The sequence below is a fragment of the Drosophila navojoa genome, chromosome 4 (genome assembly GCF_054131105.1).
Source record: "Drosophila navojoa isolate 15081-1374.11 chromosome 4, UAZ_NAV_1.0, whole genome shotgun sequence".
Taxonomy (NCBI): Eukaryota; Metazoa; Arthropoda; class Insecta; order Diptera; family Drosophilidae; genus Drosophila; species Drosophila navojoa.
This window is the reverse complement of record NC_142892.1, coordinates 26,094,270-26,110,706: the sequence shown is the minus strand read 5'-3', so window position 1 is coordinate 26,110,706 and position 16,437 is coordinate 26,094,270. Positions and strand designations below refer to the sequence as shown.

The window sequence follows — 16,437 nt, the reverse complement described above, 5'->3', positions numbered from 1 at the left end:
GTATATTAAGATTCATTTTATACAATTTCGGTTTTTGTTCAAATTTACCCCCCACCCCTAAATCCACCCCCTCACCCTCATCTTTGTAAAAGTCGTATATCAAATACTAGAGACTTGTATACAAGTATTCGGTATACACATACATTTAAACATTATGATTACGTTCTGAAAGTTTCATTACGATCGTACGTCTAGAAATTAAATTATTCAACAAATAAGTTCTCATAATATCGCCAATACTGCAGCGCAGCCTAAGCGCAATCGGCTGTATATGTATGTATATGTATGTATGTATGTGAGTGTGTGTGTGCGCGTGTGTTTGTTTGTATATGTATGTGTGTGCGTGTATTTGTTTGCATGCGTGTGTGTGTGTGCGTATGTGTGTGCTAACGATTATTGAAATATCAGTTGCTTGTAGGGTTCAGGGGATCTCGTAGTCGAGCAGTCTCGACTAGAGCTTTCTTACTTATTTTTTTAATCTATGTAAAGACCCCATAAAGTAAATATTTTTTTACGGTGACAAGTCATCTGCCCGTCCATCTGTCCCTCTGTCCGTATGTTTGAACGCTTCGATCTCAGAAGATATTAGAGCTAGAGACTTGAATTTTGTTTAAATGTCCGTATATATAGCGCGGTTATCGGTATCGAGTTTATCTTCAAAAATTCCATTATTTTATAAAAACCTTTTCGAAAATCAGCTATCAATTTATATCTCCCACACCTTTAGAGGTAGAGTCCCTAACTTTTAAATGTAGACTCATATGTATTTTATTGAAGGGTGAGAGGTGTATATGGTGGAGTTGTTATAATAAAAATCTATCAGACGGACATCGCCAAATAGACTCAGCTCGTCGCCCTGATCAATATAAATATACTTTATGGGGTCTGTCACGCCTCCGTATGCTTTTCATATACATTTAAGAAACCCGTTATACCCTGATTTCACATTAAAAATAGGTTCAGAGCATCAAAATATATATTGTTAAAAAATAACAAGTAAGACTCTAGTCGAGACTGCTCGACTAGGACATACCCCGAACCCAATCTGTTATTCTAATCATTCTGCACTTCTTTTAGGCAGACATACATACACACGCACGTATAAAAGCGAGCTCTGCTGACTGCGCAGAAAGCAACGACTGCGCTTGGGCTGCGCTGCAGTGCGGGTAGTATTATACGAAACTATATGTTGCATAATTTAATTTTTAATTTCACTTTTACAAAGGTGTCGGTCAGGTGGTGGACATAGGGATGGGGGTATGTTATAACAAAAATCGAAATGATATAAAATACACATAAGTCTATATTTAAAATTTGGAAGCACTAGCCCCAAAGGTGTAGAAGATATAATTAAATAACCGGCTTTCGATAAGGTTTTTAATCGATAATAATATATCGAAAGCAGTTATCGATTTTTAGTGATAAACTTGATATGCGCGTTATATACACGGGCTTAAGAAAAAAAAATTTCAAGCTCTTTTATCTACTGAGATCGACGCGTTCATACATACGGACGGACAGACGGACGGGCGGACGGACAGACAGACAGACGGACAGGGCTAAATCGACTCAGCTCGTCGCCCTGATCAAGAATATATATACTTTGTGGGGTCTGCCACGCCTCCTTCTGCCTGTTACATACTTTTAACAAAACCATTATACCCTGATTTATCATTTTTAATGGGTTCAGGGTATAAAAAGTAAAAATAATTCGTCAACAAATTTGTCCTTGTATGAAATTAATTGGCTTGGGTCGGTATTTAAGGGGCTGGTAGGGTCAAAAATAAGGCTGTCAATGATAAATAAATACCACAATTTCGATTCAGCTGTGTTTTGCAGAGATCCATTCCCGGCTTCATGGCAGCTGCTGTTACTGTTGCTATTGCCACTGTTTCCGTTACGTTGTAGGCCATCGGGGATGTTGTTGCTGTTGCTGGCGCTGCTTCCGCTACCAGCATTGTTACCACCCCCACTGCCCCCGCCAGCACTTCCTGCGCTATTGTTGTTGGTGTTGCTGTTGCCATTGCCTAGCGAGCTGCCGCCACTCAAATTGCCTATATTTTGGGGCGTGGCTATCACACCGCCAGCGCCCGCACTCACCTGGCCCAAAGCAATGGCTATGGGACTAGGTGATGAGTCCGGCGATTGCGTGAGTGAGGATACCTAGTATATGTATCAATAGGTGTATTCTGTCGCCAAATTCACTCTAATCTTTGCACTCACCTGAGGTATTTGAATTTCTTGCTTAATATTCATATTTGGATATGCTTGCTGATAGCCAGGGGAGAGTGGCGTTGGCTTAATATCTGAACCTATAGAGCTCCGCAGCGCCTGCAGAGCCAGTTGCCGCTGTCGCATCACCTGAAGCTTGCGCGCGCGATCCCTTTTGTACATGGGCCCAAATTTGTTACGGCCTCCGCGCATACGATCTGCTCGAACCGCTACAGAGATTAGAGTACAACAAATGATATGAATAATGTGTGATAATTAAAGCATTAATACCGAAAAAAAAAAAAAAAAACATTTTAATAATAATCATTCATAATCCAAATGGATGGCTTCGGCATACCACGCCCATCAACTATATTAAATTGATCTTATCTTTCAGCCTCTAGCACCAATAGTCCGGGTGAAGAGACTATTTATTTCTAAATCGCTATGCAACAGCTTTATATAATATAAATGTGTAAAAATAATAATAAAAATAATTATAATAATAATAAAAATAATAAATAAGAATAAAGCAGATTCGTGCTTTGTAAATATTTTATTCATGGGTTTTCTAAGTTCTCGGATGAAAAATTTACATTTTGTATATCCTTCCTAGTGGAAGAATATGTAACCAATATACTATTCCTTACACAAGTTTGTATTATTATTATTATTATTATTATTATTATTATTATTATTATTATTATTATTATTATTATTATTATTATTATTATTATTATTATTATTATTATTATTATTATTATTATTATTATTATTATTCTTATTATTATTATTATTATTATTATTATTATTATTATTATTATATTATTATTATTATATTATTATTATTATTATTATTATTATTATTATTATTATTATTATTATTATTATTATTATTATTATTATTCTTCGTCCGTTTTACAGATCGATCGATACGCCAATATGTGGTTATATGTACAAATGGTTGAAAATATTATAATCAACAGAAATGGTCTTACAAAAATTTAAGTTGAAATCATCTTTATTTTAATGTATGAGCATAAGCGCGAACTGGCATATGTATATACAATAAGTAAAATATGCATTTCAAATGAAGTGCTGCAAAAAAATTGCAGTAGTTTTTGTTTTTCCTCAAAACAAGTAACTGTAATTTAGGTCAAGCGTATTGTTTACAAATAATCAACGCGAGTGGGTATACGTAACAAATATATGTAGGTATGTATACACATAAGTCCACATCTACATACATATATAACGAATGCATAACAAACTCACTGACGAGAGAGCAGAGCGCAGCACAACGTCACATGGCCATAAACACCGAGTGCGGGAGAGTACATTTTGTGCGCTCTCGCTTATTATATTTTCATAGGCTGCTAAGGCCCGCCATGGCATGACAACTCGAAAAGCTTTCTATTACGGCATTTACTCGCCAAGTCTTTCACACGCACATACATATAAATACACAGACATAGCCACTGGCACTCAGGCAGCTACCGCAATAGACAATTTTGCTGAATGGAGTAGGTCAAGGACAGTTTTGTGAAACTGGGGCAACATGCGCGTTGTTGTTGCCGTTGTCGATTGAAACTCTTACTCTCTCTTCTCCCTATTCCTATGCATGCCTCTCACTTATACCATCACTGCCATTGCTCGTTGGATTTATTTACTGTTTGTGTGTGTGGGCTTGTATTTTTATTTGTGGGCGCGTGTTTACAAAGGCCGACCCATCTTAGGCCAAGCGAATTTATATTGAGATTACACCAGCACAGAATTGTTTTCGCTATACATTTAGGTATCTAAATAATTTCGTTTATGTGCTTGCGATTGGAGTATTAATACATACAAATATATATACAAGCTTGTACGGGTTTCCGTTATGGGTATTTTAATGATAAAAATGAAATTTCGTGGTAATTCGTAATAAGGAATCTCATCTTATTGTCAAATTAAGAACTATTACTAACAGGCGACATAAACAATCGTAAAACTACAGCATTGTGTGTTCCAAGTAGATGTGATGTTATTCTTTCAGCGATTTCTGTGCAAAGTCGGCTCTAGACAAGCTCTGGACCCATAGTGGATTAATATAATAGATTGTAACAGGCAACGCGAATATTGAGTATAAGCAAATAACTCGATAGGATGTATAGAAATGATTTGAATATTAATATTTATTTCTAAATCACAGGCATATTACAACAATTTATACTATTAATGTAATTACACTTCATTGACTTTGCAACTAGTCATCTACTTGCTCTCATTTATCAGTCTTCACGTACATTGAACAAAAGCCAAAAATATAAAAGGTATACATACATATGTATGTACATATTTATTTCTGTGAAGAGTTGAATACGCATGAAGCAGCTCAATACCACTACACCTGTTGACAAAAGCGTCATCTGATTACAACATATACCAACGTCTAGACGCGTTCAGGGGACTGAACGAGCCAACATGATTCAATTAGTATGAACCATGGATATACTTATAAAAATTATATATGCAAATAATATAATATATAATCGTGTTAAATGTATCTCATATATTCGTTTGATCTTGGCTTGCCAACACGAGTATTTACTCAAAGCTTCAAGTGTTGAATTCAGAATTTAAAATCCATGGTTTTCATAGCGGCGAAATAGACAAGACGAGCATTGCACAAAGCCAATACATCGTGAATGAATATAAAAGTATACAAAAACATGAAACGTGCGCAGCGTTGGCAGCGACGCCAGCGTCAAATACAATGCCGAGCAGCGCACTGCAGCGGAGCGCTGTCTACATGTTGCATTGATTGCACAAACACAAATACGAGTTTATATATATCACGTGCACGCATACATACTCGCTTCGGAATCTAGGTCATGAGCGCAAGAGATGGCACTATAACCCAAAAACAGAAGCGCACGAAGGAGATGGCGATATGGCTAACTACACACATGTATACTTTACAAATATACTTATTAGCTAAATGTATGTGTGAGAGCGAGTGAGCGCCTCTCTGCCTCTCAGACACTCTGTGATTTCAAGCAGAGAAGGCAATCAAACCAACTTTTGACTCAAAAAATTAAATATAATATATATATAGTTTTTTTTTTCTGTGCGTAGCCTAATTCACTATTGAGCAAGTATCGGAAATCGAATCTTTTCAGTACAATAGAATGATAATAAATCGATTGATGTAAAAAAAGATTGATATAACATTGAAAAATTAATTTTAAAAACTCAGTAAAATAACTCTCTATGCTTATGACATTTTATCAATCTCCAAAAAACTTTCCACACAATATTATGTTATGTTTTATATACCATTTGTTGCCAATTGTGTTTCATTTCTACTTCTCGTCTGTCCAACTGCTATATGCTTGGCCACTTTATTAATTGCTTAAATGTAAAATTTTTTTTTTTTTAAGGAACTAAAAACAATACAATTACTTTGAAATAATAGAGAATATGACAACTGTATCCCTAAAAGTCCTACAGGCTTCTTCAAAAGGGGCACAAGAATTCGGGAATTCGACGTCTTTGATCCATATAATATATCAATACTAGTGCCGGATATTATTTTAATTGCTTAAGTTCTGTTTCCTAAAGATTGTCGAAAATAATACAATTTATTTTCATCTTCAAAATGTTCATCATTCCATAGGATATTAAAGTTTGCAAGGTATTCAGAGGAATATCTGGCATATCTGTCGATCTTACATTTCGAAATCTCGTATATATGCACATACTTCATAATTCCTGCTTTGTTGAACTTTATATAAATTCCATTTTCTAATCAACCTTCGTCGATTATGAATTTTATTTGATAATCATTAAAGGGTATATACGCCAGGATGGGATGGGGTACAAACATCTTTATTCTGCAATTCGAAAAGTTTCGAATTCGTCTATATAGCTCCATAGATTCGGATAGTAAAACATTTGTAACTAACCTAACTAACTAGTCCAGAGATATGGGTACAATATTAAATGTAGGATAATGTAAGAGATTTTATAAAATTTTTGTATTCGCTTACCTTCGAGTTTCATGCCCACTTCGAGGCACTTTTGGAATCGGCAGTATGGACAGCGCTTGCGCTGCGTTTTGTCGATGTGGCAGGAGCGTTCGGCGACGCATGTGTACACCTTTTTGTTTTGCACCGTCCGCTTGAAGAAGCCCTTACAGGACTCGCAGGTGAGCAGGCCGTAGTGATAGCCGCTCACCTTATCGCCGCAGACAGGGCATAGTTCCTCGAACAAGTGCTTGAAGTCTATGGCTTCGCCTCCGCCAGAGGTGGCGCTAGTTCCTCCATGATGGCCAACGCCAACACCACCTGTGGAAGCGACACTACCACTTCCACCTGCTGCTCCAGTGCTACCGACATTGCCGGTCATATGTACAGCTGAGGTGCCACCAGGTGGAAGCAACATATATCCGTTGCCGGCAGAGCTGTTGCTGCCACCGTTCAACAGCTGGCCAGAGTTGCCAGATGCTACGCCTGTGCCGTTGCCACTTTGCTGCGAATGGGATGAATTGGTTTCCTGATAGCCTGTCGGAAATATATACTGTGAATCGAAATTGTATATATACGAATAAGAGGAGGCATTGAATTGGTTCGCTGCACTATTCGCATTGTTGCTGGCAATATTCTGTTGTGGTTGCTGTTGGTAATGTTGTTGCTGCTGTTGCGTATTGAGGTGCTGCTGTTGCTGCTGATGATGATTGCCCAACTGCAGCGTATAGGCGCTGTAATCGTTATCGGAATTGCTTAAAGGATTTGTACCGTTATCGTTGTTCCTATTATTATTATTATTATTATTATTATTATTATTATTATTATTGTTGTTGTTGTTGTTGTTGCCGCTGCTGCTGCTGTTATTGTTGTTGGTGTTGCTTTGCACGGGACTCGCCGGCTGCTGATCAAGTTGCATGCTAAACGGGGACAGATTCAGCGATGATATGAACTGTACTGTCGCCTGTTGGGGATCCATTTCTAATAACATTTCATTAAGTTTCAGTTATGGACCGAGCTGTTGCTCAAACTTGTCCGCTTGTTGCGTTGGTTGGACGGCTATAACAAACAAAAGTATTTTGCTTTTCTACAATCTCTAGATTAACGATCTCTTTTGAATTTGTATTATTTGTACTTTATTTGTATATTGATAATATTATTTTTGTTGTTGCAGTTAACATTCGGTGGTCTAGGCCTTGCATTTAACACTTGATTCATTTTTCTACTTTATATATATATTTTTTATTATTATTATATGCTTTTTAGTTAAATATAAATTTTATTACTTTTTTAATTTTTCTTAAGTTTTGAAATTTTAATAATTTTGAATAAACTGGTTCATTTTTTTATTTGGTTAATCGATAATTATTTATTATTATTTTTGAATAGATCTCGCGGTTTGTGTATTTTGTGGGAGCTCCTATTAATTAATTTTAACTAACGTGTTTTAACACATAGAGGTACTGTCACGAGCCGAGTATGCAGATATATATAGATATATACATATATATATATTTGCACTTAAACACAGATCCATAAAATTATATTTGTCTAGTTCGGAGGTAGGGCTTTATCATATATTAATTTGCTGATTTTTTTCTTTTGCTTTTTTTGTGTATTTTGTAGTATTTTTTTCGCTTTTCAGTGAACACTAAGTTCTTTGGGCAACACCGTAACACCCATTTCTGTACTTGTTTCTTCACTGTTGCATTGCATTTTTTAAACAGCAAAATTTTTGCATTACTCTCACAGCTACTTTACTTTCTTAGCGAACAGTATACAACACACCAGAGCAGAGAGAACATAATCCTTGGGCTGTTCCCACTGTCGGTGTAGTAAAATGTCATAGAAAGTGGTAAAGGAGAGTATGCTATATTTTCGCGTTTCGTTTTATTATATATTCTGATATTTATTTATTTATTATTATTTTTGTGTTGATATATTGATAGGTTAAAAATGGTTGAATTCAACGTTGTGCTGTCATTTAGGTCACATAGAAGCGCAATAATTTTCTTGCTTTCAGACGACATACACACACGGGCGCAAATACACACACATATTTGTTTCACATTTCTTGTTGTTGTATGGCATATGTAACCTATACTATATTATATATATATATATATATATATATATATATATATATATGTATATATATTTGTGTATGTATGTAAATTGTAATTTTGCTTATATGAAGGTTATTTTGCTATGCGAAAAACACGACCAACATCAACAACGTATCTCGATTGACTAAACTCAAGCATACGGCGAGGATACTCGCCATACACTAGAGAGCTGCTGCTGCCACTGTTGCCACTGCTGCCGCTCAGTTGACGCCAGCAGCGAAAGCGTAGTTGGCGCAAGCAGCGTTTTACTCTCGCTCTCATCATCCACATCGTGGTATTACGTATGCGCCACTTGTGTATGTCTTGTGTGTATGTGAACAAGTGGGAGCCAGTTTCACTTTCAATAAGCTCGCTCACGCTCTCATTTCTATATGCTTGCTCTCTTACTTTGCTTCGCTTGGCTTGACTTAGTGCCCCCCTTTTTGCTGCTTTTTTCTGCGTTTTGTTTTGTTGTTGTTACTGTTGCTGCTATTGTTGCTATTGATGTTGTTGTTAATACTACTGCGTTAAACTTCAAACTGTGCTGAAAGCGAAAGTGAAACTTTTTTACATAGCTTTTGGGCCACTGTGGACAACGCCGACTCATTCTTTCGTATATAGCAATGCTTAGCTTTACATATTATAACAAGTAAGAAAGCTCTAGTCGAGACTGCTCGACTACGATATCCCCTGAACCCTTCCAAGAATTGGAATTCTGCTTACACAAGAAACACGCATTGGCTGCATATTGCTTAATAACTTTTTTTTGTTGATGGACTGTGCCCATAAAACGTTCAGATCGTGATTATAACATCATAGTGGGTATATGTCTATATATCTCTAGTATTTGAAATACGTCTTTTACAAAGGTAAGGGTGAGGGGGTGGATATAGGGAAGTGTGTGGGTGGTATGTTAATTACATTACATTACATTATTTTAAAATCGCAATGTTTATATAAATAAAACCTAAAGACATAAAAAAGGAAATCAACTATCAATTTTACTGCATACGGTCAACGAGAATAATAATGACTAAGTTCTCTCCCATATCAAAAGTACATGTAAATAATTCAAGGTCATGTGTCGATTTTATTAAACTAGACAGATACATAGCTTTAATAATTATAATGTACAATTTATATGAAGCATTTACGTTGAATTCCTTTTCCTTGATTTAAATTGGTTTTACTGGGCTTACAAAAATTTAAATTACATAAGATGGCACAGATGTTGAGAGGAGCATTAAAACAAAACTTTCACTCGTTTTCTCAATTCCTTAACCAATGAATTGGAACTAAGGGACGACAGAGACCAAGACGAAAATGTAAAGCAAATGATCCAAACCAGGCTTCAACGTCATATTATTATATATATATATACATATATATCGACGGACAGACTATTGAAAACTTCAGAAAAATTCTTAAATTGACCTATAGATAGTAGCCCTGTGTGCTTTGAACAGATGTAAGCTATGATTGAAAGCGCACAGATCAGGATCAGTCAGTGCCTTCCGCTTCCTGAACTCCGCTTCATGAACCCATATGGTCAAGGCAAGTAATGACAATCAACGCGTTTTCTATTAATCAGACAGCATACAGTTATATGAATACAACCACATTTAAATTTCAGAAATCTAAAACCAGTTTTACAGTTTTGTTCGTTCCTCCTGTAAATATATTTTTCCATTCTTCTCTCTATGCAACGAATAAAAATTACTCGACTGCCGAATCGCTATAATTTGTACATTGTTAAGTCGAATATCTGATCTAATTCGCAATAATTCCAAGAAATATTTTACTTTTTATAGAGGTTCACTTTGATCCAAAGCTCTTGCAGTTCGTAATGCAAAGCTAAATTTCATGTTTGTTTTGTGGTTTTCATTCCATTCTTTCTATGATGAACTACACACCCAAGACCTTATCAATAGCCCAAAAGTGACCATAATTCTAGCCATTGATAACGAATCAAGAAGAATTAAAGTAATTGAAGGTCCATTAACAATTACATACATCAAACATCTAATCTTCGTTAATCAATAAGTTCAGTTAATGCATAATTTTTATCAGTTGTTTGAGTACGGTTCAACTGACGATTCGACGATTTTAATGATCTTGTTTTTGTTTCCCTTTATAGATTCCAATATTCGTCTTTCTATCCGTCCGTGTGCCATTAAAAGCACACACATGCCTTGAGGCAGGTCACTTATATGATTTCGTGTGCAGATCTCCATAAACAATACTGTATAAACTGTTTTAGCCATCTCCATTGGCAGACGATTGGTGCGAGATTCACAGCAAAACATAATTATTCAAAAGCTGGGTATACCACATGACATTCAAAGTCATAAAGTAAATTTTAAAATCGAATTCGACAGATTTTAAGCAGATGGTACAATTGATACTATCCTTCTTTGCTTTGTCGTCTAACCTATGTATATACATATGTATGTGTGAATACAACCATGGTACCCCATTTAACGCATTTCAATAGGTGGAGGCTATACAAACCAAGTGCTCAAAAACACAGCTACAGTGACAGCACTTGCAACATTACAGGCGGTAGCAAAATTTAGAAAACACAAACTGTTTCAGCATACAGAGTCACATATACATGCAGAAGCAGTATACGTATGTATACATGCTCAAAACTTCGACCACAAAACAAACAGTAACAACAACAACAACCAGCAACAAACGACTAAAAAAACCGAAAAACTTTAAAAAACCAAAAACTCGTCTTAACCTGAAACGAAACCTTGTAACATTTTTTTTATAGCTTGGCGACGCTGCTGCTGCGCTGCTTCTCAAGCTTAATTGACGTGCCGGTTTACATGCATTGGCCAGCAACGAAGCGGGGGGCGTATGTAAGTATATATATGTAAATGCATTTATGTATGTACTGGAGCGACACTGCAAAGGCAACTATTGCAAGCGTGAGCAATACAAACTAACACAGATACAAGCCATAGCAGAGACCGTCAAATCGCTAGATGGTTTGGACGCTCTCTCAACGTTGAACGTTGATCACTTTTGCTTTCAATATGAAATAATCGACAGAGAAGTCGACGCCAACAACGACGTAGACTTCGGCGACGATGACGATTTGCAGCAGCAGTGGCAGCTGAGTGGCGAAATAAATGAGAGCGCACGAACAAGTTTTCGCCCACATGCTTCGGCGTCGACCGTTGTCGGAAATGGAGCGCGGCGAGAGACAGCATAACAACATGCCAAACGCTCTTGCTCACGCTGCGGCAGTTGTTCATCGCTTACTTCTCTGCCGCCTGGGTGCGCTTTTTGAAGCCCGACGCTTGCTTGGCATCATTTAATAATGTAATAAGTGAAAGTGTAGCGCTGCGTGTGTGTGTAAGTATGAATATATGTGTGTCTGTATGTGCTTGTGTGTTTGCTTACATGCATGTGTGTGAACTTGTGGCATCGCTGTCTCATGCTAACGCTCGCTATCTCAATTGACCTACATTTTTGGTGTACAAGTATATATATATAGATATTATTCAGGTCTATGTTAGAGAGATTAATTTAGATTTCGACTTATTACGTTTTTATGCTTATCCTCATACTAGTGAGAGATTATCGATGTTTATGCTATACTTATGTAGGTATAGAAATTGCATTGCCATATTTGACTCACAGCAATTAACGACAATCAAATATTCAAGTTATGAGTTGACTGCCGGGCCAACAGAAAAAACATTAGGATAGGATTGATTTTCATAATAATATTATATTAGCCCATTGCTTGATTCTGCGATTTATTGACAAACGTGGGATAAAACATGCACAATGGGACTTTCTCAATCTAATCTAACCCACTTAATAGTTTAAAAAATCATTGACAAAATTATTCAAAATCAAGTTTTACAACTATGTATTTATAAAAATCAGAAAGTTATGGATTCGTACTTTGATATTTTTTATAGCTAAATTAAGAATAATACATAAGCGAAAAGAAGCACTGTGCACCCGAGGAATACCCTGCTCACGGCAGAAATGTAATGTCGAATGAAAATATGGATGGCTACCCGAAAATATTTCAATTAATAAAATTCGATTTAAAATGTGTGATTAAGGCATACTGATTATGAATTGCTGCACTCTTGCAGGTTATTTATACATTTGTATATATGTATAAGCATATTTATTTTACTAAGCGATGACACGACTTTAAATGAGTTGTACGGCAGGCACAAACATAAAGAGCGCTGAAGCTTCGGAAAAAAGAGAGCGTACCAAACAGCACCAGCTATGTGATTACAACAGCAACAAATCAAAAGCTTGATATATACTGTCCGTAGAAGAGGGGAGGTGGGAACTTTGCTGTTGCTTGCGCTGTCGACGCTGGCGTCGCTTCTGTTCGTAAACGTTAACGCTGCACAACATATTATTCAAAAAACCTTGACACACTTTTTGTGCGCGCGTCGCACACACATGTATGCATGTATACAGCGAGAGATACTCGCCCAGGGACGGTTTCGACCGCAATTCGCCGTCGTCTTCGTTTTTGTTGCCTTTGCGAGGAGGTCAGTTGAACGAGTATGTTTCTGTAATTGCGTATGAGTGTGAGTGTGCATGCGTGCGTACAAAGTGGAATTCTGAGCGATGCGTAAAAAAGTGCATTCGGACTCGCAACAACAGTCCCTGTGGCTATTTATTTATATGCGAATTTATTTTTTATGTAGCTTATTATATTAATTGGCAAATATAAAGTATACAATGTTTGAATTTGTAATATATGTAACACATTATGAATTGTGTGTAGTTTATAAATATATTTATATTTGTATTTACTCATTGCAATTGGGGTCCCCCATATAATAAGAAAAGGGTAAATGGACACACAAATATCAAATATATATGTATATACAACAGCCGTATCAAGATTTTTATGTTTATTAAAAGTATGTAACAGGTATATATAAAGTATACATATATTTATATATGGAGATTTTTGCGACATACTAAGAGAAACCACTAAATACCTATCATATAGTATTGTATAACTAGTGATTATGTCCTCCTTCGGGCTCAAAGTATAAGAATTCCTATGCCTAGCCTGAGTTCCAATTAATCAAAAATTAGCTCTGTGCTGCAATCCATTTAAGCGTTTGTCGCCTTTGCTAGTAGAGATAGAGAAAAGCGCCGCGTCGTCGTCAGCTGCGCTGTGACGCGGCGTCATTGCAGTTGAAGAGGCAGAAAACTAGGTCAGGAGGCCACAAAAACAATTGCAGCAGCGTTGGCGTTATAGCTGTATTGCGAGAGGTAGGGGTGGTATCCGGGGGGCCACTGAGACGCTGGCTGCTTAAAATACAATACACGCTTTAGTGAGAAGAGCACGGTTAGACTTGCCATGTGGTTTTTGTGTAGATGGGTAGCTACGAGGGTGGACCAGAAAGTTTGTGTCAAGTAAGTAAGCTAGCACCCCTTAGGGGGGTCTTGGGGATTGCATGGATAGCAGAGAATGGACATATTGATCACATTTTTTGGAGATAAATTATTTATATTATTATTATTATTTTCGATCCAGTTTTTTATCGACTAAAAATCGGAATGAGTTATCGTTTTAAGATAAACCCGATATGCGAGCGCTATATTGAATAAAATTGAAGTCTCTAGCTCTTATAACTTCTGAGATCGACGCGTTGATACATACGGACAGACGGACGGACAGACAGACGGTCAGGGCCAAATCGACTCAGCTCGTCGCCCTGATTAAGGATATATATACTTTTTGGGATCTACCACGTCTCCTTCTGCCTGTTACATACATTTTAACAAAACCATATACCCTGATTTCCCATTTTCAATGGGTTCATGGTATAAAAATTCAGCGATTAATTCTGTGGGTCTCCCCAATCAATTTAATACCTATTATTTGGAGTTAAGTGACACAAAATGCTATTCAAAGCAGAAATGATGAGCAGACAGACGATCAAAACCAATATTTTCTTTATAATTATGTAAATTAATATATAAATTATATAATTTCAAATTATATTTGTTAAGTTAAACAAAGATATACTTAAGATTCATTCTACAGATAAGAAAATATGGCTAAATCAGCTCCATATCAAACATAATGTATGTAAAATAAAAGTAAACAAATAAAGAAATACATACAAAATTTGCTTCGGCTTGTCGCCGACAACGTTGACGCTGACGTTGACGCTCATCTCGCTGCCGACGTTGACATAGTTGTTGTTGCTACCCCGTTGTTAGATATGGTGACCCACTAACCCACTTTTTTCAAAACGTTAAAGCTTTTTACGTACAGACATACACACATGCACGCAAATAAATGTATAAATGTGTATATAAATACACAAACATATACTGCTCTCTGTTATTTATTTCTTTTTTTGTTTTTGATTAAAATTATATAAACAAAGTGGAAATATTCAACAACGCAATCGACAGAGAAACAAAAAAATAAAAAAAATAAAATAATAATAATAATAATAACAAAATAAAAACGACAATAAAAAGGAAAAGCTACAAACTTACAAATGTCTCTCTACCTCTTCCACTCGTGAGCTCCTCATATGCTTGCATTTGTACACGCATATTATGTCTTTATGTAGATGTACATATGTGCTTCTTAGTTATGTAGCACACTGCCTAGAGAGGAGCTGTGACGTACAGGTAAAAAAGCTTTTCATACTCTTAAAGCAAAGGGTATTCAAATTTTAAGAAGCATGTGAATTATTTTTTATTTCTGCAAACATTTTCTATTATTAAAAGTGTTTTAAATAATTTGTATATTAAATGTTTTATCGCTCCTATTATTTATCATTTCCATTACATTCTCATATCAGTTGAAATAGTATTTAAAAAATAATATTTAATACAAGGGTATTTAAACTACGACATAACCAAGGCATAAATGTTTATCTTTTTTAGTTTTTTTAATTAATTACTTTGCCTTGAGAAACACGCAAACCACAGCAAGCGAATCTATATATATATATATCCATTCGTATAAACCAAACGGTCTCATAAGCCACTCGACTAACTGATATTCCTGAACACCATATAATTTCGAAAACTCCTTCGTTCTGTCTGTTACATAGAATGTGCTAAAACCACTATAACCTAAAATCCAATATTCAATGGGTCCAGGGTATAAAAGTAGATATTCACACAAATTTCAAGAACCTAACCCAACAAAATAAACCGAAAACGCTTTTACGCACACCATCATGACAAAAGCTCACGCGCATTGTTCCGACGCTCTTTACACTGCATTGCATCCAACCTATCTGCCTTTAGCTCGAACGCCTTATTGTGCCTAATATTCGTGGATGTTTATTTTTAATAAACAATTAAAATACTGTTCTATGCATAATGTGCCAGGCTAGACGGTCTTTTTAGTTGAAATTAGTTAATTTTTGGTTGTGAAAATTTATGGAGATTTTCACTTCTACGTAATATATCATTCCTGTAATACATATAAGGTGATGTAATAACATTTTAATATATGTACATATATGGATATAGAATACCGGCCTTCGATAAGAACATATAAATGTCGTATATCCACAACCTATTTGAGTCTTTATTCCTCAGTTGGTTGTTATGACCTCCTTATAAAATAAGCTATATAAGGTGTCACTCAAATTTCATTGAGAATCTTTAAAAACAATATGAACTGAATGATATTCGCTTTTTTTAATTATTCACGAAAAAAAATTATTCTCATTCACGAAAGTGACCGTAAGCATTAAAATTTTACACTTACGTTACTTTAAGTTTGTTCTAAAACTTGCCCAAAATGATGTGTCTATGACCAGTGGGTAGGGCTGCCATCTGGGCTAGTGGCCATTCTGGGACGGGGAACAACCAATGTCAAACGCGCAAGTGGAAAGAATTTTTTTGGGGGGTAAATTTTAACAAAAATCGAATGTGTATAAAATGCATCTTAATATATATTTTAAATTCTTAGTCTCTTAAGATGGGGGAGATATCATTTTATAAAAGACTTTCGATAAGGTTTTTTATCGAATAAAAAATATCGGAATGAGTTAGCTTTTTTTACTGACAAACTCGATATCCGCGATATATACGGACATTTTAAAAAAATTTGAAGTCTCTTATAT

General features: G+C 35.9%; 1 protein-coding gene and 1 long non-coding RNA gene across 7 annotated transcripts in view; both read right to left on the bottom strand.

The window, feature by feature from the left end:
- Positions 1 to 16,437, bottom strand: part of LOC149091566 (uncharacterized) — an 87,713-nt gene that overhangs the window by 30,397 nt on the left and 40,879 nt on the right. The gene's annotated exons all lie outside the window — the stretch shown is intronic.
- ftz-f1 (ftz transcription factor 1) overlaps positions 1 to 16,437 on the bottom strand; it is a 37,431-nt gene that overhangs the window by 4,113 nt on the left and 16,881 nt on the right. For 4 of the 6 annotated variants that reach the window (XM_089260447.1, XM_089260446.1, XM_089260448.1 and 1 more), the window contains exons 3-5: positions 6,243 to 6,755; positions 2,224 to 2,441; positions 1,811 to 2,163 (exon numbers count right to left, since the gene is read on the bottom strand). In XM_089260447.1, the coding sequence (XP_089116573.1) occupies positions 1,811 to 2,163; positions 2,224 to 2,441; positions 6,243 to 6,755 (1,084 nt within the window). Of the gene's footprint in view, positions 1 to 1,810; positions 2,164 to 2,223; positions 2,442 to 6,242; positions 7,537 to 16,437 lie in introns of those variants that run through there. The other 2 variants (XM_089260451.1, XM_089260450.1) reach the window with 2 other exon arrangements.